The sequence below is a fragment of the Pagrus major genome, chromosome 4 (genome assembly GCF_040436345.1).
Source record: "Pagrus major chromosome 4, Pma_NU_1.0".
Taxonomy (NCBI): Eukaryota; Metazoa; Chordata; class Actinopteri; order Spariformes; family Sparidae; genus Pagrus; species Pagrus major.
Genome location: NC_133218.1, coordinates 1,460,732 through 1,484,921, shown reverse-complemented (window position 1 = coordinate 1,484,921; position 24,190 = coordinate 1,460,732). Strand labels below are relative to the sequence as shown.

Below are 24,190 nucleotides of genomic sequence, written 5' to 3'. Positions count from 1 at the left end.
TCAGAGATGCATTCGGTGAGGGAGGTGGGCGGGAAGGTTTAGTGGTGAGGTAGAGCTGGGTGTCATTGGCATAGCAGTGGAAGTGAATGTTAAATTTGCGGAAGATGTTGCTGAGGGGAAGGAGGTAGATGATGAAGAGGAGGGGCCCCAGGACAGAGCCCTGGGGCACACCTGAGGTGACAGAGGAGGGGGTGGATTTGAGGGACTTGAGTTGGATGAATTGAGTGTGGCCAGAGAAGTAGGATGTGAACCAGTCCAGGGGAGTCTGGGTGATGCCAATGGAGGATAGCCTGCTGAGGAGGGTGGTGTGAGAGATGGTGTCAAAAGCTGCACTCGAGGAGGATGAGGATGGTGAGGAGTCCAGAGTCAGATGCCATAAGGAGGTCGTTGGTGATTTTGATAAGTGCTGTTTCCGTGCTATGGAGTGGGCGGAAGCCGGACTGGAACTGTTCATACAGATTATTGTGGGATAGGTGAGAATGGAGCTGGGAGGATGATATGTAGTGATAAGAATGGAATAGAATGATAAGAATGAAAAAATGATAAGAATGAAAAAAGCTTTTCTGATTGGAGTTAAATTCATTGAAATAATGGTTCAGAATTGGAACAAAGCTGCAGCATTAATCTTAAGCGTTAAGCCAGCATGAAGGGTTTAGTAGAGAGCAGTGGTGGAATGTAATGTAAATACATTTACTCAAGTACTGTACTTAACTTCAATTTACAGGCACGTTACTTTAGTATTTCAATGGAATTTTTTTGCTACTTTTTCCGCTCCACTACACTTCAGGGAGAAATATTGCACTTTTTACTCGACTGCATTTATTATTTTACAGCTATAGTTGATAATCACTTTTCAGATCAATATTTTATATACACAGTATCTGTTTGAATGTCACATTAATTCTGCATTTTTCAAAATCTGTGCTCAATCCACATAGAAAAGGGTCTCTTTTTACTTTGGCTCAAAAATTCAGTATGTCAGCAGTCGGTGGATTTATTCCTCTCTTAAATCTGTATCGGCCTCAAAAATCCCATATCGGTTGGGTTCTTTCCACTTTATTTCTGAGAGTTAAATGCTGCTTTTAACCTCTCCTCTGTGTCTGAGTCAGGACATGGTTAGCCTAGCTTAGCAAAATGACTGGAATCGGGGAAACAGCTAGCCTTGCTCTGTTCAAAATTATAAAGTTACACATCAACAGCTCTTAAGCTCACTGAGTAACGTCTTGTATCTAATTTGTTTAATCATGCTCACAAAATTGTAAAAATGAGTTCACATTAGTGTGACATCTGTTGTGAAATGGCTACTTTGCAGGTTAAGATTTTCCTACTTACTACTAAACTTTTCTACATTTTCCTTATATTAATCATATTGAATGCAGGACTTTTACTCTAGTGGAGAATTCTGACATTGTGGTGGGCACTACTTTTGCTAATTGAAATAAAGGATCTTGTTCCAACACGAAGAAGCTTACTGCCATAGCAAAAAAGCTTAGTGGTATACTTTCTTTGTCTAGAAAAGGGAATTCAGTTGTGTTTGTTTTCCTTTGATTTCCTGTATAACAAAACCATGAAACAATTTGATGAGATAAGCTTCACTTAAGCTCAGCTTACTACTGATCTTATCATCAGGTCCGTTTTCTATTGTGTTGTGTTGTAGAAAACTCTGCGAGACGGACACTTCAAGGCCCTGCAGGGGAAGCTGGAGCTGCTGGAGAGGCTGTGCAGAGCTCTGCAGAAGGAGAGGAATGACCTCAACAACCGACTCAGCCTCCTTCAGGAGCAGGGAGACAAAGGGACCGCTGCACCTCCTGAAGCCGAGCCTCAGGAAGCATCAGCCAGGGAGGAGGACAAAGAGGAGGAGGAGGAGGTGGAGGTGGAGGAGGAGGAGGAGGAGGAGAAGGAAGAAGATGATGATGAGGAAGGCTTGCCACGGGGCGACAGGCTGGAGACGGAGGGCATCCACCAAGCTCCCAGACCACCTGAACAGGGCTGTACACCGGCTGCTACTGACAAACCAACTACTGCTACGACGACAACCAACCAGCCTGCAGAAACACCACCCACACAGCAGGACTGAACGAGCCTACATGGCCTGTGTGCGGAGGTGAGACGGCTGTGGTAGGAGGGCTCCACACACCTCCGCCTAGTTCCATAACTAGCCAGTAAAACGTCTTTGATGGAGATAGATTTCTTTTTTTTCTTTTTTATTCTAGACTCTCCTCTCCGGGTGTCTACGCAGAAACTGAACCCATATCTTTTTTTGTGCGATTCAGAAGAATAAAATGATTGTTTCAAGGATTCTATTCAGTAACTTGGCCCACATTTACATTGGTTGTAAGAATTGGCTTTGTGGCGAGCACTTGGTACTCCCTGTTTTATATCATAACTGTATTTTCATATGGAATTTCCATGATGTCAAATTGAGGCTGTTCAGAGTCAAATTGGCCTTTTATTTCTCTCTTCACATGGTCTCTTCCTGTAGTGTTATATGTCTCTGAGGAAATGCTAGGCATTAAATTCAAAGGTAGGTACACCGATCGACCACAACATTAGAACCACTGACAGGTGAAGTGATTAACATTGGTAATGTTACAATACATTGTTTGGCTGGGAAACCAGGTCGACATCTTGAACTCTTTCACATTCATTCCTGAGCAGCTTTTGCAGGGGCAGGGCTCATTGTCCTGCTGAGGAGAGTGAGGTGGTGTCATTGGTCTGCGACAATGTTTGGGTGGGTGGTGTATCAAGTGGCATCCACATGAATGCCAGGGCCCAAGTTCTCACAGCAGAACATTGTAAAGAGATGATCAATGTTTTTCACTTGACCTGTTAGTGGTTTTAATGTTTTGGGTGATCGGCATATATCACACGGTCACTTCTTATTAATGTAGCCTTAAAGACACAATGGGATCTGAGAAGCTAGAAGGGATGTGAGATGAAGTGTAGAACAAGTGCAGAGTCGCAGTTTGGCTTTTTTGATTCGTATAGGGCACAGGGGATTGAGTGTTCGTTTTTTTTTTTTTTATCACATCATTTCACAATGTGGTTACGTTTTTCTTTTCTCAATTGTGGTATTGTTTGGTTTGCTAATTGCCAGTTAGCAAGCAAGCTCACAGGGCTGTCACTCTTTATCTGAAAAGAAAAACATAAAATTTGATTTTTGATTTGTTTGAATTGAAAATTAGCCTGACAGGCCATGCTCATAGTTCAGTCCTAAAATGCATTGTCACTCTGGCCTACACATGCTCTGTAAGTAAACTGGCTATCTACTTTACAATCAAAAACATGCCATTCTGAAAAGATAGTCATGACACCAAACATTTGGGAAGTAATGTGTGGAAGCAGTTTGGATTGTTGGCTCATCACTAGTGAGGTCACGGAGGCTGTGAATGAACAACATTAATTCTGCAACAGAGTTTAAGATTGGTCTGTGGCTTTCTGTTCTAATTAACTCAAACAAATGATGTGGCGGTTTATACTTGTTTGAACTTGGCGTTTGGAAATGGTGATAGCTCTACTTAACTAGCTTTGTTGCTAACTTGAAAAAACATTTAAAGACATTTTTTTTCCATCAACTTCTGCTAAATGCATCTCCTTTGTGGAGGCATTTAGAATTGTTTGTGACTATAGGGCTAATAGGAAAGCTTTCTCTATTTGAGACTCTTTTTGAGGTTCTATGATCCCTCATCAAAGTTTAAGTCTTGAAAAAAGTTCTGCTTGTATAAATGCCCATCCTGGGCCCCGTGTTCTACCAAAACCAGCATAAGAAATGGCCTCGTCTTAACAGGCTGTTACCACCTTCAGAGCTGATCTTCTCTCAGCTGCAGCAGCAGCATTTTGTAGCTACATTATAAATCTACCAGTTCTCCACAAGATGGGTCTTAAGATTTCCCTCAGTCTGCCTGTTAAATGGACGTCTGAAAAGGGCTAAAGTTGAATATTCATTGCACGGCTATGACCTCTAACTGACAGCTCGCTTCTTACTGGAGCTTAGAGTCAGGAGTGATCCATCCACTGTTGGATAGTCTCGTATGTTTTTGTCTATTTGCTTTATTGGCTCAAGGATGTGGACTGTCAGGAGACTAAAAGCTGTAGTAAGGATGAACTTGATGGTACACCACCAGATTGAGTCCTGTGATGATTGATGAAGAGGATTGCTGGTAGTTGGAGTTCTGTCACAAGCTGTCGTTTTCAAAGTTATAAACTGTAAGATTATTTTGTATCAAACCTCAGTATTTGTTGCAGTTTAAGATTGGAATCTTTCCAGCAACAGCCATATGATGGCTTTGCATTTTGTAATTTTTTTCTAAACATTATGGTCTACTTGTCTGTAGTCCACCTTTGTGGAATTCAAAATACACATTTGGGCCACTGTGGTGGTAGATTCTGGACAGAATTTTAGATTTTTATTCCTTAATCTCATTTTGGTTGGCACAGGTGTCACCAAATCAACCAGGACCGAAGTCCTGGGGGTTAGAACTTAAACATTTTTCTGGTGGTTTCACCTCCCATTTTTACCTGTTTTGTATCCTTCCTATAAAATGGTGAAATCTGATTTTCAAACAGTCCCACCATCCCTAAAATGAAAAATAAAATGAGTAATAGTAGGTAATAGGTCAGGATATTTATTTTGGTGCCTGCTTGAGAGACAACTAAAGTGATGTAAAGAGATAAAAGGTCAGTAAACATGCAAAATGTTCTGCATGATTTCAGTCTGCATCTCTGCAATCAATGTTTAATTTGATGAACCATGTCATTTGACTTTCATATGGTCAGTTTAACAGGGTGTACAAAGAAGAGGCACATCGGGAGTTCTGAAACGCCATTGTCCACTGGCAAATTATTTTCTGTAAATTATGTTTAGTACATCACAATAATGGACCTTGTCATTTTTGAAAATTTATACTGGAAAAAAACTGAATGTGATTTGCTTTTCTAATGCATTTGAATAAAAAGATTGATTTCCATCAGTGATGCATATCAATAAGGGGCTGTTACAGGAGCTGCAGTTATTGTTCATGAGGAAAGTCATTGCGTCAGGCGTTGAACGTAGGAAATCTGTCATCAAAGTCAAATCGAGTTCCACTCACACGCGCATCTTGTCTGCTTATTGGATTCTCATTGAACAGTTTTCCTTTGAGCCACCATTCTCTGATCTTAAACCCTGCCTGCTCCATTACCCATTTAGTAGCTCATAATGCAGCAACTGTTCTGCAACAGGCCCAGTATCTTGAATGTAGGACTTAAAGGCAAAGTTCACTCAAAAATGAAAATTCAGTCATTATCTCCTCACCCCCATATCAATGGAAAGTCAGTGAAACTTTGCATTTTTGTTTAGGAGAATACTGTAACGCTGTTTTGCTGGGAACCTACAGAAATGTTTTGTGGACTATGAAACTTCACCTGACTTCCCATCAGCATGCAGGGAGGAGATGACTGAATTTTCATTTTTTGGGTGAACTGTTCCTTTAATTCTCAGTGTTAACCCCCCCTCCAATTACTTCATTAGCACCCTTATTTGGAATCCCAGTCTCTTATTTGTGGGTATAAATAGAAGACTGATCCAAGATCAGGAGCACATTGCCACAGCACTGTTTAACCTGTTGTTTCAGCTCACCAGCCATCAGCTCTTCAAAGCAGCTGTCCTTTTTGAACTCAGTAAATTGTAAAGTCAGTGAGAACCATAGAGTTGGTACCGACAAATCATTCCTCTCCAAATATGTACACACACTGACTGGCTGACAGATAACCCATGTGTAAGGTCCTCTAAAATGTCCAGTTGTAGTCAGATGGTGACTTCTGGCCTTTATGAACTTGTCATGCACTTATCTTCACATTGTGCAATTCAGAAGTACATGTAAACAGTAAGGTGGTGTCTGCATGATTTTCTTTTGCTAGAGGACAGGTCTAGTCGCGCCCCAAACTGAAGGAACACTTGTAAGCTATTTCCTCTTTCATTGGCGTTGCCCCAGACTGACTCAGGTAATGTCAGAATCTACCTCTGCAGGTGAGACTAACTGTGAAAGAAGAGGCGTGAGTCACCATAGCTTCGGAGAGCTTTATTTTTACTTAAAAAATGAGCCCATACCCCCCCACTGATTGTACAATGTTCTTATAGTACTGTCTTGCTTTTCAATAAACATTTTGTAGAATTTTCAATAATGATGGATTCATTTCCTCTAAGCAAGTGTTGGTTTTTGTGTCATTTCCGCTGAGTGTAAGAGTAAAGTAGGTAGGAGGTGTGAATGTGTACTAATGGGATTCTTCAGCCAGTCCTCAGTTTGAGGAAACGTTCCAGGTTGTTTAAAGACATGTAAAATTTACATGAACGCAAAACTTGAGTTTTGAAAAGTTATAAAAGTTTTATTGCAATTTGTGGCGCAGGAAACAAAACATGGCAATTTCACATGTAAGAACACGAGGAGGAGAGTAAAAACAAAGATGTGCATTTCCCTCAAGTGCACTAATTTAGTCCGACACGTTTTACTCAAGGCAAACACTGAACAGTTTCTGTACCTTATGAACAGGAAGCAAACACAGCAGGGAATGTATTTCAAACGACAGCTGAGAAGTGTCATGTCAGTACGACATTCTGTAACAAAAATAAGGTATGACAGAATTCTGGCTGCTCAGAAGTCAAAATGTAAAATAACACTTTTGGGTTTTCCTTGCATGAGCCCTTTGAAATTAACTGGTCTTAACAATAACTTGCATGACTTTGTGCACATAAAGATGTTATGCTCGTACGAGTTTTCAAAGCCCCTTTACCACAATGTCCCATTCCCCAAACACTGCCAGCTGAGAAGGTAGAAAATGTCCCCTCTTCTCCTATTCCAAGTGATTTTGGGCAATGGTGAAGTGAAAGCAGGATGAGCCGGAGCCCAACTGTTGGCAAAGGTGGAGTCCATGCGGTCTGTAACTCTCCACACTGCTCACACTCAAGATAAACTAGAGAGGGACACGACAGGCTGGGCTGGGCTGGGCTGGGCTGGGTCTGGAGCTCTGGGAGTGGAGGGGATTGTGCCTGCACACAGCTGGGTTACGATCCCTGAGGCTCCAGCTCTGATGAAGGGGTGTTGTCTGGCTCCTCATCATTGTAGATATTCTCCGCCTGGGAGAAGAACAAGGAGCAAGAGGACAAAATGCACAAGTACAAACTCACAGTTGTGATAAGGGCAGCAGGCAGTTCTGCAACAACACTGACCTGGAGACTTAGTTTCTAGATCAACATGGTAACGGCTCTTATTTGACTGTCGATTAGAAACTAGGTTGACAAGGAGCATAGCAAAGCCATGGTAATATTAATGCCTGACAAAATACTGTAAAACCTCAGATCATTACCTTGGTTGTAGCGAGAACCAGGCCTTTATTAGCTGACAGAGACAGATCATTGGTTCCCCCTGTTCTCTAGTTAATACAAACCCAACACTTCCTCCATGTTCACCTGTTGTCTTTATTAAGACATCTAAGGGACATTTTGTGCCATTCAGTTTTTTATTTTCAAGCCATGTTGGCTGTGTTGAATGAATAAAGCTCAAATTTTCCAAAGGATATTCATTTTTAAGAAATTTTTGAATTGTCATCTCAGTTCCTTAAATTAGCCTAAAATGGCTAAGCTACACAAAAACCGACACATTTGTTCCTAACGACAAAAAATGTCCCATTGAAAATGCAATTTTTGATCCCACATTTATCTTAACATAAACTAATGCATTCCTTTATGTCAAGATTTCATTTTGGACTACTAGCCTTCAATTTTTAATTTTTATATTTGTCTACCAGATGGCACTACTTTTTCCCATTCAAAGCATGCAGCAAAATTTCACACTTTCTACTGTTTTCTGCAAGGATGCCTTGCTACTGAAATGATAAGTGTGTGTCGCTATTGATGTTGGATGTGTGTGTGTGTATGTACGTGTGTGTGTGTGTGTGTGTGTCTGTATGTATGTGTGTCTGTGTGTCTGTGTGTGTGTCCAGGTCCAAGTCTTTTCTCTCAGAAGGCCACACTCTGCGTTATAAACTAATTCAATAATAAAAACGATGAGTAGCGCGAGAACCAAAACAAAATTCAACTTTGCTTTGGTTCTCACTCAGGTTGTTTATGCAGGTGCACTGCAGCCATGGTTAGAAGTATGAGCAGTAGTGCAGGAGTAGTCATTTTGGACATGGCAAGACATTACAGCACACAGGAGGCTCTGCAAGTGATCATGCACTCTGAGTGCGAGGATGGCTCCTTATCCTCCTCCGAGGATTCTGAGGCTGACACAGATGAGGCCTCAGAAGTAGAAACAGATGAGCTGGAGTCAAGCTCCAACTCATCTGAAGATGAGAGTGGAGGGGAGATGGATGAAGCAGTGGCAGGATGGACTTCAAAAAATTGAAATCTATTTTGGTCTCCCACAAACACTGCAACGCTCCGCTACGTCCCAGCAGCCAGTGGTTTGATCCCGGGACCTGCACACTATGCCGCCGCCCGAATCAGTGACCAACATCCAGCTTTGAACTGCTGCTGACGGATGAAATCCTGCAGCATATTGTGGCCATGACAAACCTGCATGGGAGACACTCAATCCCAGACTGGCGAGATGAGGACAAGGAGAAACTGCAGGCTTACGTGGGGTTGCTCATTTTGGACAGCGTTTATAGGTCAAAATATGAATCAACCCTCAGCATCTGGAGTGAGAAATCAGGACAGAGCAATTTCCAGGCTACGATGTCCCACAAGAGGTTTCACCACATCAGCCTAACACTGCATTTCGACGACAACCAACCTCGACACCGCTGCCGTGATGACAAGCTGGCTTCCTTCCGCAAAGTTTGGGATGTGTGGACGTGAGCTGGACTCTCACACCCAGACCCATACCGCCTCTCAGAAAAAATAATGATGCATCAATGCATTTTGTGATTTTGTTCAATTAAAAACTGTGGAGTTGTGTAAAGCAAAAAAAATAACAATGCATCAAGATCAATGTTGCTGCCAATCACTGACCCATCTAAGGGGCCCATCTCAGGGCCCACTCTTTGAACCACCCTGTGGATCTATGTAAACATACTGGCCTTTAAAGGGTAAAAAAAAATAAAAAATATAATTAATATTTGATATGTATATTTCAGGCTGAAGTAGTTTTAAAAAGATTGACTTGTTTAAAGTGGAAAAAATATTAATATATAATATTTTTACAGCAGTTTTTGGGAAGGTGACATTTTTTGTCATTAGGGACAAATGCATACATTTTTTTAAGGACCTCTTAAGGGTTAAATTCAGTCTGATGTTCATTTCAGCAGCACTAATTCCACCACTACACAGCTAGAGTCATGTCAGGCGTTCACTCTGCCTTTTTCCTCAGTTGATTAAGCCAACACGAATGAAGCTCATCCCTTCCTCCAGTTCTCACCCCAAGTCTTTATGCCTTTCCTTTCATAAGTGGGCCATTAAATGTCAAACTAGGATTTCCGCCTCATGGTCATAAGCCTCTGCCAACTAGTCAAGTTGCAGTTTACATCAATTTCTGTCAAGACTTAGAATTTAGCAAATGTAGTGAAGACTCTGAAGGAATTTAATAAAAGGTAAAAGGTTTAGTTCTTGGTAAAATGAAAGTTATCCCTATATTGACATGTATGAATCCAGTGAATAATTTCCAGTGAGAGAAATACTGCCTTCACTTAGAGAGGAGTCCAGAGGACTGATATAGTAACACATGGTCCACAGGATGAAAAGGTTGGGATTGAGAACCACAGGTTAATCTTTAACAATATATTGTTTTTTTCATCAAAGTAACAAGTAAATCCAAAGTTTTACAGTAGTGGTAAATACAGCTAAAAATACCTCTGAAATGCCTCTGCAGTGGAGTAGATGTAAAATAGTAGCAGGAAATAAAAAATGCTCAAGTAAAGTAATTCAACATTGTACTTAAATACAACAAAGTAAATGTACTTAGTTACTTACAACCACTGCACTACAGAACCAGTCACAATGTTTGTTTACAATGACTTCCAGGTAGAAAACTCCTGCATCATGCACCAGCTTACATTTATAACAATTCTAAAATGCATGTTTGATGGCGTCATATCGCATTAATAACACTTCCTAATTCCTAATTAGTCCTAATTTACCTTTGGGGCCAAAGACTAATGACCATGGTCACAGTCATGATGTTGATGGTACAGCAACACTGTTGTAGACCCAGCTGGCCTGATGCAGCTCACCTGATTAAGAGCCTCTTGGTGCTCTGCCTTGCCCAGCTACATAGCCAACCATCTCAAAATCAGCCTACTTTGCTGATGATAAACTAAATTCACTCTGAAGTTCTGTTGAACATAAAAGCACTGGCTTGTTAATTTCACATAAAAAGCACACCTGCCATTTAGCTGTACTGAGCTGGTGACCAGCCATTGGTTTTAATAAACTGATTGTATCGCTTGCTTTGTGCATTAAGCCTGCACAAACTTTATCCTGCTCAGGTCTCTTTGGAAAGTGTACAGAAAATAGGAAATATGTTTTATAGGTGTATGTATATCTCTGGTGTACCACAGATCTTACAGTATAGTAAACAGCTCATCAGCTGGGAGGCAGAGGCCTGATGTTCCAGGTTGGATAATGTAAAAAGAATGCAAACTGATATATGCAAAGACATGAGCTAACATACCCTCACAACCTAAGAAAGATGTGTGTGTGTGTGTGTGTGTGTGTGTGTGTGTGTGTGTGTGTGTGTGTGTGTGTGTGTGTGTGTGTGTGTGTGTGTGTGTGTGTGTGTGTGAGAGAGAGTGAGAGTGGTAGCTGTTCTCACCATCTGCCAGACTTGCATGATGTTGTCCTCGGACACCGAGCAGATGACCCAGGGTTCATTGGGGTTCCAGGAGAAGTCAGAGATCTTTGCTGTGTGGCCACCATGGATAAACTGATGGAAAAAAGGGGAAATTAGAGACAGGCACTTTAATAAACCCCACAAATGTGAAAGGTTTGAGCTCTGAAACTGACTAGAAACACTGAAGATGCTGTTTCACATCCTTATTTAACTGCAATTATGCCACTGACCAACCACTTAATGTGATGAATTACCAACAAAGTGATGAAGTTAAAACTGGCTAGTCACACCTGATCAACACTTTGAAATATTTAAAGCAGCTTGAAGTGTTGTTGTTGCTTTAGCCAACTTCCTGTCCAATTTGCAGTTGGCAATCCCCTTCCTCTTCTCTATATCACCACATGAACTTGCAGCGTAATCTCCAGACATAGCCGCAAACCTAATCTGTCCTGATTGGATAAAGTGACAGGAATACCAGATTTTTTAAATTCAATTTTATTCTTTATTTTCACTTGAAAATCCAGTAAAATAAAAAATTAAATGAAATGTTTTTTGTTTTTACGTGATGGAAGATTTTATGGCTTCTGTCAGAACTATGGATCTCATGATGACTGAAAGAGCTAAATGTGACTGAGTAAAAATCATACAGTAATATACAACATAAACCTTTATTTTCCACCAATGGTCTAAATGTTCAGTTCTAAGTCAAAGCCACATGTGTGATGTCACAAGCACTTTGATCAAAGACAGGTTTTTTGCCCTGTTTGGAAATATACAGCTGCACAACATGGAGATGAAAATTAATATCAAATAAACAGCTGGGCTGAACATGAATGTTTTTTGGCACTTAGCAGTGGTGCTACAGGTTGAAAGTTTTGTTGCACAGGCCACAAAAGTGTACCATCATACGTATTAAAGCATCAAATAACTTTATTGTAGTTTGAGAAAATATAAGTTTTGTTTTGGGGGAGTTTAAAAAAATCGCTTTCCATGAGCTCCAAAATAATTAAGTAGCCAAAATAATGCAGACATTGTTTTACAGGTCTTTACTTATTTTTTTATTATCAGCCAAACTTAAAACTTTTTTATTTTTTTATATTCAACATTTCCACTCAATGTTTATTAAAGGAGCACTCTCTAGTTTTGGGACAGAAATGTTAATGAGCAGAGAAAGATCTTCATTGGGTTGGTGCAGTCTAAACAAACTAAATAAACAAACTCTCTTTGTTTTCATGACTGAATAAACAAACTGACCTTCAAGGACAACACAATTTATACTGTTATACTTTGTTTATATGTGGCGGACCCTGCCACCTTTCTAGCTCCAAACAGCGTTCTGGGAACTTATTTTCCTCTGAGAACAGCTTATTTATTCACATATGGAAAAAATAAATATTGCATTATGACCTCATTAATATTGTAAATATTAAAATTCTGAGTTTGAATTTCTTCTCCAAATTACACAGTGCCCCTTTAAGTGCAATGGAATTTGTGTATTAAAACAGATCAATGGAAGAGCATCCTATACCTCGTTTTAAAATATACAGATGTACCATACAAAGTTGACATACCGCCCAGCACCATCACTTACCAGCAGCTCAGGTGGGCCATCCTCAGCATCTTCTGCTGACTGCTCCTCACCGATTTTACTAAAAAAAAAAGAAGAGAATAAACAACAGTCTGTGTGGCATAGTTACTCATCAACAAACTATATGTCCAATGTGATTTCCACTTTAATAAAAACACCACATTGTGTGAGCAGTGTTGGCTAACCATCACCAAGTTTTTTGTTGGGATTTGAGATTGAAGGGCATTTATGAACACTACAGCTTTGTATGGTCCTTAGATAGAGGCATCTAAACCACCATTTAATAGCATGTCATTATATGGATCTTTATTTAAGGGGACGATCAGTGGCTAGTTAAGATTTAGTGGGAAAACTTCACATCTAAGAATAATTTAGGTAAACAACACAACCAAATTGAGGATCTTTTCTTTAGTTATTAAACTATCATCTGAAGATAATGATGTAATCTTTGTTACATGATCCATATCAAAGCCATAAACAGTGTATTTTGTCTGTCATGCAACCTACTCATTTTACTCAACAGAAGAGGATTTTGCTGTAGTTGCTTTTTCTGTGTTCTACTGATTTATAATACTATTTGTGGTCCTGACAAGTGAGATTAAACAATTGACTGAGCTCTCAGGAGACATGACAGCCATGAGTTGTTCTTTGATGAGCCTGAGCCACACGCCCACCCAGAAGGTTTCTGACAGTTTCATTTCAGCATGAGTTTGGACATTTATGTTGTGATCAGACTGTTTGCCATTAAATTAGCACTTCATCATATTTTGCTAGAAACTAATAGGAGGTACGGTGGACACTTCTTACCTTAGGTCCCAGACGTTGAGACGTCGGTCGGTCCCGCTGGAGGCCAGGATTGTCTCGTTGTGAGGAGACCATTGGACCTAATGAATTGGACAGTTGGTCACTGGCAGGCTGATGTAGTGAGAGTCAGCATGAACTTTTTTGCAAACAAAAATATCCTTAAGCACAATTAAACCCCAAATTTCAGCTTGGCAGCATTTCAGAAAAATGACTCCCAGCAGTCCCAACAGTTCCCAATGGCACTGCCAGTGGGGACTGTTGTTGCCATGGTGGAATGAACTTGGTGTGTGTCAAGAGTCCACGTACATGCCTGGACCCAATCACCTGTCAGTAGTTTTAAGGTTGTGGCTGATCTGTGTACATTCATACAAAACTATGTTGGACTAACAAATAATAACAACACTTTTAAGTATTTAAAGTACAGTACAGCAATTTAAGTTCCTACCTGGAAAATTTCATCTTTGTGGGACTCAAAGGAGTGGAGCTTCAGTTTGAGGTTCCTTAGATCCCACAATGCAACAGTCTGAGAGAAACATAACAAGCTTTGTATTTAATATTAATTTCCATCTATTCAATTTTACAGTTAAATGTATTTTTTCCTATTGTCTACCTTATCCGCAGAACCAGTAGCAAGAATGAACTCGCTGTAAGGGTTGAAACTCAGACAGTTGACCTCTGCAGTGTGAGCATCTACTGCGTGACTGGCTTTGGATGTGTTGTTGGATCGCGTGTCCCATCTGGTGGAGAATTAAGGAGGGACAGCATGGACATCACTTATTTGCTTAGAAATAATACAAATTTAAAAAAAGAGCAATTTTAACTTGATTAATTTGTTGTCCCTACTCACAAAACCAGAAAAGAGACTAGCTATGTGTATCAGTCACTTGCATCATGAGCTTCTGGTCATCAGCCACTGAGCCAAATAGGGATTCGTGGAGCAAATGCCAGGAAACATCTTCCACCACTGCTGTGTGACCAGTAAAGATGGTCTTGGCATCCACAATCTTCCCTTCCTTTGGGCCGGCCCCAATGTCCCATAGACAGATCGTCTGAAGAGAAATAAAGGAGGGACACAATCAATTTTTTATCCACTCACTACAATGATCATTTTTAAGTACACACTTTTAAACAACTTTTAAAGCAGTTACTTTTAAAATGTAAAACTTTTTCATGTGACAGAAGGTTATTTTTATGTTCGTTTTATACATTTGTATGACTGGATTTTGCTCTTAGTGACTTTAAAGCAGTTCAGTTAGTTTTTATAATAAAGATTTCTTTCATTCCTGGCACAAAACGAAGAATAAAGAACAACAAAAAAACATCAGTATTGGCATTGGCAATCAGCCAAGTTGTTATTTTAAATCAGTTTAAATCAGTATTTGCCCAAAATTTCACAATCGACGATCACTAAATCTAACATATGAAATCAACAGCTGCATGAAATGCAAGAAAGACTAAAACCTCACAGCACGGTAGACAAAGTAACTAAGTACATTTACAAGTACTGTCCTTAAGTACAATTTTAAAATACTTGAACTTCACTTGAGTACTTCCATTTTATAGTTCCTGGTTGTTTCAGCTGGGAATATTTCACTACATTTATTTGACAGCTGTAGAGAAACATTACTTTAACAAAACACATAATCAGCTCATAGAATATGATTGGTTGTTTCAGACTGTACCACCTCACAGTATTTTTAGTGACTTACATGGTCATCAGAGGCACTGAGTAGATTGCCGCTGAGGTTGGGATTCCAGGAAAGGCCATACCCTTCTTTCTGGTGGCCTTTCAGCCTCAAGTCAGGACTACATTCTCCACTGGGATCTGAAACACATAAATACACACTGCAATTACCTACATATGGTGCGATTGATACGAGTGTGAGCATTCAGGTGCATGTAGTCATTAGTACATAGGAACAGCAGTGATCCAACCTGGCTTTGATGGGTGCTTATTGTAGTCGAAGACCAGCACGTCAGAGGTGGGAGTCTTGGTAGCAATGATGCAGTGATTCTGGGGCATGTAGCGGGCTCGATTCACCTCTCCTTCATGGTTTATCTTGATCTCGATCTCTATTTTCCCACTCACTGAACCAAATCCACCAAACTCTGACAACAGAACACACTCAGACTGTTATGACATCAAAGTTAAGAAATGGACACCAGACACTCGACAACTGTTGGTTAAACTTGCTTGTGATGGGTCAATTTGTAAAATTTCACTTGAGGTGCATAATAGAGTGCTGTAGGGATGACATATTTTTGCAGGCTAACCCTGAAGTTAGTATCGCCCTGGTTCCCTCCACAAAGAGCCTATGGGATTTTTTAATTGGATTTTGGAATATTGCCAAAAATAATCTCTGTGGCAAACACAAGTTTAAGATACTTGCACATTTTGTTCATCAAGATAATCTTCACAGATGAACACCACTTTGTAATTTTCAAAGCTTAAATTAAATCTCTAGACGTAAAAAGCTAATGTTAGGCTATAAACAGACTACATTGCGGTAGAAAACATCACCACCAGTAAACATCTTACTACATAGTTTATATACACGTTTTTCTATAAACTGATCAATGTATATGTTGTAAAGTTAGAGTTAGAATAGTTTGTAACTAAAGTCGGCCTGTAACTAGTGACTAGTGAGTAGATGAGTCTGATGACGTTTAATGTCCCCGACAACCTCTGTAGTCTCATTTAGACACTGCCGTTTTTAAGACACGTAAGAGCTTTATAATTAAATTGTGGGACATTTAATGATGTATTTTATTTCGTAGAACAAAACGTATTTATATTTTAGGCATTTAATCAAAAAACAATTCTAAAAGTTCATAGACTTTGAGATTAGGGAACCGGATATGCAAAAATACTAACCAATTTCTGGGTTGTAGGACTCATTACTACACCACTCTATATAACAGTGGCTGATATTATTGGTAGATAACAAAGAAATTATTGTTATTGTTCTGACATTGGAAGTTTAGCCAATTATTGCATCCAATAGTGCAGAGCCTTGACTGCAGATTAGGAACATCAATCTGGTTCTGAATTTTTGCCTCGATGCCTTTCTCTCTGTGTGGTTACCTGCTTATATTTGAATCGTCAACACCAATGCTCGTTATCCAAAAATGCAACAAAAGGAGGGAGACAGGAAAAGAAATGTATAGAACACCTGTTGAACGCGCAGAACATTAACTTAAAAGGAATAGTTCACTCTAAAACAAAATTCAGTCATTATCAACTCACCCACATGCTGATGATAAGTCCGATGTAGTTTCTTATTCCTCAAAGTGCAGCTGGAGACCCACAGGGGTACCCTCCGCCAACAATAATCCATATAACGAGCGTAAGTGGCGACCGAGACGAAAAGGTCCATAAAACTACACAAAAACTTTGTAATATTCCTCCATATTGCTCGTCCGCTGCAATCCAAGTGTCCTGAAGTGGCGACATCCAGAGTTTACTCGAAACGACGTCATTTAGTACATTTTTCTAGCTTAAACAGTCACTATGCTATATCTGCCTGGAGGCACGCTCCGCGTTCACGCGAGTCTCCCTCACAGCCGATTGCACTACGGAAGCCGCGCCAGACAAGATCAACGAGAACTCGCGATAGATACACACCGGTATTTACATCCTGCTGTGAGTTTCAAAGTTTCAAATCACTAGTGCAAGCAGATCCCTCTTGTGTTTGTGTGTCGTGCGGTCGCTCAAAGCAGGAAGTAAATACCGGTGTGTATCTATCGCGAGTCTCCTTCATCTTGTCTGGCGCGGCTTCTGTAGTGCATACGGCTGTGAGGGAGACTCGCATGCACGCGGGAGCGTGCCTCCAGGCAGATATAGCATAGTGACTGTTTAGGCTACAAAAATGTACTAAATGACGTCGTTTCGAGTAAACTCTGGATGTCGCCACTTCAGGACACTTGGATTGCAGCGGACGAGCAGTATGGAGGAATATTACAAAGTTTTTGTGTAGTTTTATGGACCTTTTCGTCTCGGACGCCACTTACGCTCGTTATATGGATTATTCCTGCCGGAGGGTACCCCTGCGGGTCTCCAGCTGCACTTTGAGGAATAAGAAACTACACCGGAGATCTCATCAGCATGTGGGTGAGTCGATAATGACTGAATTTTGTTTTGTCTTGTCTTGGTCTAAAGCCCTCAAAGTCCTAGTCTTATTTCAGTGTCGAAACACTCTGTTCTTGGTCATAACTTGATCTCAGTTTACGTGGTCTTGATTAAACCACTGGTGCACACTACCAGATGGAGAGGAGAGGATGAATGATGTGACAGGACTGATGGCTGGTTTATTGTAAAAGGCTTGCACACCTGGTATAAGGACTTTGGAAAACAATTAATTATTGCAAGAGCATGCAAAATTATTGTAATATAGCCCATACATGCTTGTCAATATAAATACAGATAAGGTCTGAAGCTGATTTATTACTCTAGACATTAAGAAAAAATAAACTGACTGAAGAGATAATGAGGGCTCTCTAAACAAAAATAAATGTGTTTATCTAAAATGATATATACCACTTCCTCATTCATATTAGCGGCTAACATATCAATGTCTCTATTTATTCTGATATGAATGGCTAGATTGGCTTTGTGTGTATTGAGCATTAGACTGTACCATTGGATTGTTCAGTGGCCAAACTAACATAATGATACTACCTCTGAGTCTTCAGCACACTCACACACAGCTGGGTAGCCATCAACATACCTGCTGGAAGACAGAACAGTTTCAGCATAAAAATTAAATGGAACATGAATCTGGTCTTGAGTCAATCATATATTCCTTTGCATTATCAACGTGTAACCAGTTTCTGACAAAGGCAGCATCCACCCAGCCAATCAAAACATGGCAAACTACAATGACTTTAAAGATTTCAATAGTTGGGTGTCTTACAGATGCACACAATGTATATTGTATCAAGTGCAGACCTACTCCCTTGACCTTACAAAGACATTCTTCATAGTCGAGCAAATATTCCATTGTATATTTAAGTATTCTACTGCAGTACTCATGCCGACTCGTCAGTGTTTTTACCTCCTTTCTCGCTGTCGTAGTGCGAGGCATCAAACTGGGCATCATCATTTGGTACCTGGACGCTGGCAATCACAAGGTGGTTCTGCTCATCTGAGGTATGGGTCCCCAAAACCAGCCTGTGAACCGTGTAGTCTTTCCCCTCTGGCCTGCAGAGGACCACAACAGGATTTATCACATCTGATTTATAACGTCCCTGTATCAGAAATGTGTAATGGTAATCTGTATATTCTGATGGATCCCTCCTCTGTGGCTCCTTCTGAAGTTTCTTCCAACTTTTCCCTGTTATAAGGGTTGATTTTGGGGAGTCCGTCCTTATTCAACTTGAGGTCTAAGAGAGAGGTTGTCATACACTGTAAAGACCCCTGGGGCAATGTGATTTGTGATTTTCGGCTATTAAAATAAATTTACTTGAAAAGAAGACCAAAAGAAATGGAAGTTGCAGGAAAACGCCAGCAAGGATGAAAAGAGAGAGAGAACAGAGAATTGCAAGATTGTGCAGCAGGTGGCAGTCTTAGAGCTGTATCCTCTGGAACCTTTTTTTTGTTTTTTGTTTAACTGTTCACTTTTCAGCTTTCGCTTTCAGGTTTGATGTCCTTGTTTTTATCTGCATGTCTATTTCGATCTCCATTTCTACTGAAACCGACAGCAAATAAAAGCTGGAGTTAAATTCCTTGTATGTGTACACATAAGCCGAAAAAAAGCTGATTCTGAATAACTGCCGGGTAATGCAGGTGGTTGACTGTAGCCCTTTCCACACAGAGACGCCGCATTATCGCCGCAGCGGCGGTTCGCCAATTCTCCGCTGTCGTTTCTTCACACAGAACCAAGCAGCTCCAGCGTAAAGACGCACCAGTGTGTAATCCACACAGAAAGCCGGCGCCGCGGATCCAAAAGAGGCGTGACGGTACACGTCATGATGATGACGTCTATGTGTTTTTTTCAACGTGTTTCCCCGGTGTCCTCCAGTTAATCTAAAAATGTACCCACCAAACATCCTGGAAAATGACAAAGTTAAGTTTTTCGCTCTAAATTACATAATTGCATAATCACCATCAGTAAACAGGACGCTGTCTGACTCTCTCACTCGTGGGGAGGGATCCTGTTTTCTGGGGGAAAGTTCACTGAAGTCTCGGTCGGGAGGGCTGTTTTTTTTCAAGACAGTAACTACAACAACACAATAGTGAAGTAGACAAACACTTGATGAGTTAAAGGTTTTTGCCGGGGACAGACGCTGTTTTTCAGGCAGAAATGTGGAAATGAGGACAGTTAGGATGACAGACACTTCTCCACGTATAACTGCTGTATTTTTTTCCTCATATAAGTTGCCAAAGACAGGACCAGTTACTACATTACTGTTGTTTGGTCATGTAACGTTGCTTTGTGGGTCATTTCTCTATATTTTGTTGAGTGAAGGACCTGTTTAGTTATCAGACTGTGAACACCATCAGACCGATACGCCCTCGCGCCGCGCCGGCTTATCCGTTCACACTGGTTCAGTTTGCCAATACTGCGCCTCTGATACTACCTCCGGAGGCGCATCATAGGCGCAGCGAAATTTCACCCCTCGCCGCATCTGAGACTTTCACACAGAGCAGGATGCGGAGAATTGGCGCAGGATCCCCGCATGCAAACGGCAGTGTGAATGGGGCTAGTGACACATGACTAAAATTGGCAAAGGTTTGTCTCTAAGACAGGAACGCAGCCAGATCTGGTGGACACTGACTTTAATGAGTCACTTGACACACAATTTTCTTCTTCTTTTTTTTTTGATACTTTATTTTGTTTCTGTTATATATGAATGTAGAACAAATGAGGGCTAGGGCATCACAGTGTAATCATTGAAAAGTAAGACAGATACTTTTTGACATGGAATTCCAACCATTTAACCAACCACAGTTTTATAAGCAGTAAGATGGAAGCAATGTAAATACCTGGTGACATCTGGAAGCCACTGGACAGTAAGGCTGGGCCACTCCAGCGCATGAGTCATCACCAGGTCATACAGGAAAGGTGTATTTTTCTTCCAGATCTTGTACTCCTCATTGATGACCCTTTCTTCCACTGCATCGTCATACACTTTAGCAGAACAACACGGTGTAAGTTACAGGTATAATCGCAAATTATGGAAGCTAGTGTACATTTTCTTCAGTCCATTTGAAGTATCTTCTCAGGGAAACTAAATTAAAAGGTGCACTATAAAGTTTGAAGAAACTTCATTGGCTGATTTTTTTTCTCCCTAAACAAACTAAATAAACTCTTTGTTTTCATGACTGAATAAACAAACTGACCTTAAAGGACAACACAATTTATACTGTTTTACTTTGTTTATATGTGGCGGACCCTGCCACCTGTCTAACCTCAATCAGTGTGCGGCTATATATGAAGTATAAGCAGTACTGCTGACAATGCACAGCTGCACTGGATCAATTGGGGGCTCATGGATTCCTTAAAAGACAAGACAACATCACAACATAACATTAACGACACTCAAAAAGTTCAAGAATAGTAGGTGGACGGATATTCTATGATGTTATCTTACCCATCATCTAGCTAGTTATGATATCTTCAACGGGTTCAGAGCTGGAGTATTGCTCGCTACCACCCACTATGGCGTATTTTGGTGAAGAGGGTTGTGGCGCCGTAAAAAGTACAGTTTCTCAAGTTGAAATAAGCGTGGTTTGGTGCCCTCGGTGTATACTGAACTTACAGAGTCTAGGTTTGACAGGCGGTCTTTAAACAAAGTACAACCAAGAGGAACATACAGACTGGCTAAAGCCAACACGCCTCCTGATAGGACTTTCCTGAGCTAACATATCATGCTAGCATCCACGGCAGAGTTCAAACAGCAGCGGTGCGCACACAGGGAAAACGGACCGCCGCTTCATTCGCTATGTGGTTTCAGTGAACCTACCCTCTTTATCAGCCATGTTCCCAACTCTGCGATGTGTCACAGTGCTCGGAGGCAAAGTATCTAGGTAGTCAGTGTTTACTTTACACCGCTGTCCTCCTAGCTAGTAGTGCTTGGTTTGTATCCCGGGTACTCCTTCCTTTTCAGCGCCGAATTACTCCATACCTACTGCGCATGCGTCAGTACGAGCATACCGACGGGGGCCAACACTGCGCGCAGACTGCGCATTAGAGAAGGGCGTGCGCAGACAAACAGGCCCTGCTGGAGCTTCTCACTCTGACTCCACCTCTAAAACGCACTTGACTTGCACTCCACAAAATGGAGAAAAAACAATTCAAACATTTATGTTTGATACCCACTGAAACAGATAACACTGTTATCAGTTTGTGCGTTTGCACACTGTTATCATAACAGTGTGCATCACAGTGTATAAATTGTGCTGTAATGAATAATGCAGTGTGTACCATCACTAATGCTCGGTATATGATGCACATCCTACAACTAACAATGTGTGACATTATATTCAGTTCATAGCAGGGACGGCGCTACACGACACAAATCTGTAAAGCCCCAGTTAAGCCCCCTAAATCATTTTAGTATTTTTTATTATTAAATTAAGAAATATGTAAAAGTTAATAACCAGCCGTTCATTCTGTCCCCACACTGATCACTAGCTACATGATCATGCATGTCTGCACAGTCATTGAGTCATAGGCGGCGGTGAGGCTGAGGACAGGGAAGGCTGATATAGATGAATGATCAGACTTGTTTTAATCATCACGGAGGACATCGTTGTTATTTGCATAACTAAACTGTTATCAGACAGCAGAAAGTATTAAACCACATGCCAGCATAGCTCATATGAGGCGTCAGTCACCGACTGAGCTGACGGCTTTCTCTTTTTCTCTTTTTTTCAAATGCATTGACTACAATAGACTAGTCGCTTGTTTGCTAGACTAGAATATTATCGCCTCAGTAATGTCACTGCAGCAAATCTCTTGGCACATTCTGAAATAAACATGTTTAGACACCTCTGGAGTTTAGGATTTATCAGGATGATGGCTATTTTATTAACCTGGACTGTGTGTGTGACGTTTTGGATGTTTAGAGGAACATTCATTAACATTAGATTCTGACTGATCCTGTCAGCCTGTCGAGAGATTTAAAATCACTGAAGTTAAGCAGATGTGCCTCATGCGTAAAAGTGCACAGCACTTACATTTTGTGCTGCTGGAGGATTGCTGCTGGTAATGTAGGCTAATTCATATTTTCGTCTGTTGATGATTTTCTGTTGTATTGGGCTTAGATTCTGTTGAATGCTCTCACCAAATAAAAAATAAAAATCGTGGTGTCGTCCATAGTCCATAGTGTTTCTTCTCAGGCAAAGTAGTACCGTGGTGAGATGCCTAGAAAGACATGAGCTGGCATGCTAATGTTAGTGTGTATTAAGTGGAAGCACATGGTAGTGTTCAGCCTACAGGCCTTTACTTCCTCTGTTATGAAGGAGGCACTTCATAGATTGCAGGAAAGCAATTGGGGAGGAGGATAAACTAGACCATAATGTTTAATTCTTAGTGTTCCAATTATTGCTGGACAAATCACGCATGTATTTAATCTCTCCATTTCTACTGGAGTTATCCCTCAGGCCTGGTCATCTGCATATAGTCCCACTGCATAAGGATATTGATAAAACTGATGGTAATAACTATCGGCTGATTTTCAGACTGGTCTGTCCGTCCTGCTAAAATCATTCATCGTAAGAAATTCTGTTAAATCCACACCAATCTGGTGTCAGGGTTTATCAGACTGTCACCACTATTACTTTGGTTACATATTGTATCTGCTGTTGATGTTACACACTTGCACAATGATGACAGTGTCCATCCAGGTGCCAGTGACTTTATTGCACAGAAAAAAACTGCAAATACAACAAGAAGACAGTCTTGAGTGAGTATAGGCTCTCTGTGCTGTTATCTTGACTGTCCTACACTTTACAACTGGGTTTACTTCCTTGTTTGCCCGGATTACAGCGCCAGTCACTCACACTGCAAAGCCTATACTGACACCTACTGGCGAAAACGGGTATTGTCCTACAGGTACTTCAGGTGAAGCAGGTGAGTTTCCCCTGTTTTTGGTAGTGACACAAGGCATTTTAAATTAGATTAATCAGAAAAATAATAGTGGGGGGACCAAGTTAATTACAAGAACTAATAAAATACTAATTCTGGACATAATCTGAACTAATAAAATGTTCAGGGTGCCACACTGACAAAGGGAAATACTGTGCTGCCCTCTTTGTTGATTTAACAAAATGATGTTAATCATGCTAAACTCCAACATTAGGCTATGTGTGGTTTTTCTGTAGGGGCAAGCCCTCAGTGATTATTTGAGATTTAATCAAAGGTTGATTAAATGTTTCATATAAGCTCAAAGCACAGATGAGCCCACATGCATTTGAGGCTGACAAAGCTGATTGGATTGATAGCTTTTTCCAGCGGGACCACCCTCAGGAAAACTTTTTTTTTTCCCCCCACTAGTGAAGAGGACCAAAGAATGTAAGAGGTGTCTCCATTTCATACCCGTGCAACATGTTTTGTTTGTGTGTAGTGAGTACTACACAACCTCAGTATGCATTCCAATGAGTTTATTTTGTAAAAGTCTCATCCATAAACAGCAAAAACAGTTTACAGTAAATTACAAACCTTGAAAATGCAAAGAATATTCCAAATGCAAGCATAATAAAAATCTGAAGGAAATAAAAAAAACATGAGTTTACGTACAGAATGTGTCAGCTACCATTAAAAAATAAATAGGTCGATATCTCATGAAAACAACAGAAGAAGCAAAGTAAAGGCAACTGGCACATGGTTAAAAGACAGAGCACTCTGGTGTCAACTTAAATCAAACTAAGTCAACTCTCTCATAGGGAAAGTGATCGGTTTGGCAATTTCAGAAAGCATCACCACTTTCAGATTAAACCCTCTTTACAGCTCTTTCACAGTTAAGAAATGAATGTGGTTCAGTTGACTGT

At 40.6% G+C, this 24,190-nt stretch overlaps 2 protein-coding genes across 4 annotated transcripts in view; one reads left to right on the top strand and one right to left on the bottom strand.

Annotated features, from left to right (window-relative positions):
* Window positions 1-6,162, top strand: part of txlng (taxilin gamma) — a 30,652-nt gene extending 24,490 nt beyond the window's left edge. For both annotated transcript variants that reach the window (XM_073465077.1, XM_073465078.1), the window contains exon 11: window positions 1,658-6,162. In XM_073465077.1, coding sequence (XP_073321178.1) covers window positions 1,658-2,077 — 420 coding nt within the window. In that variant the 3' untranslated portion in view covers window positions 2,078-6,162. The remainder of the gene's footprint in view (window positions 1-1,657) is intronic.
* Window positions 6,163-6,337: 175 nt separating this feature from the next.
* rbbp7 (RB binding protein 7, chromatin remodeling factor) lies at window positions 6,338-21,292 on the bottom strand. 2 transcript variants are annotated; one of them, XM_073465079.1, is made up of 12 exons: window positions 21,163-21,292; window positions 20,183-20,327; window positions 18,252-18,397; window positions 15,133-15,309; window positions 14,907-15,022; window positions 14,086-14,246; window positions 13,808-13,934; window positions 13,643-13,720; window positions 13,201-13,277; window positions 12,397-12,454; window positions 10,788-10,898; window positions 6,338-7,111 (listed from the first exon to the last, which is right to left on the bottom strand). In XM_073465079.1, the coding sequence occupies exons 1-12, from the start codon at window positions 21,176-21,178 to the stop codon at window positions 7,040-7,042; spliced, it is 1,284 nt and encodes a 427-aa protein (XP_073321180.1). In that variant the 5' UTR covers window positions 21,179-21,292; the 3' UTR covers window positions 6,338-7,039. The 2 variants fall into 2 exon arrangements, with proteins under 2 accessions (XP_073321180.1, XP_073321181.1); XM_073465080.1 differs by having other exon boundaries at window positions 15,133-15,306.
* Between the last annotated feature and the right edge of the window lie 2,898 nt (window positions 21,293-24,190).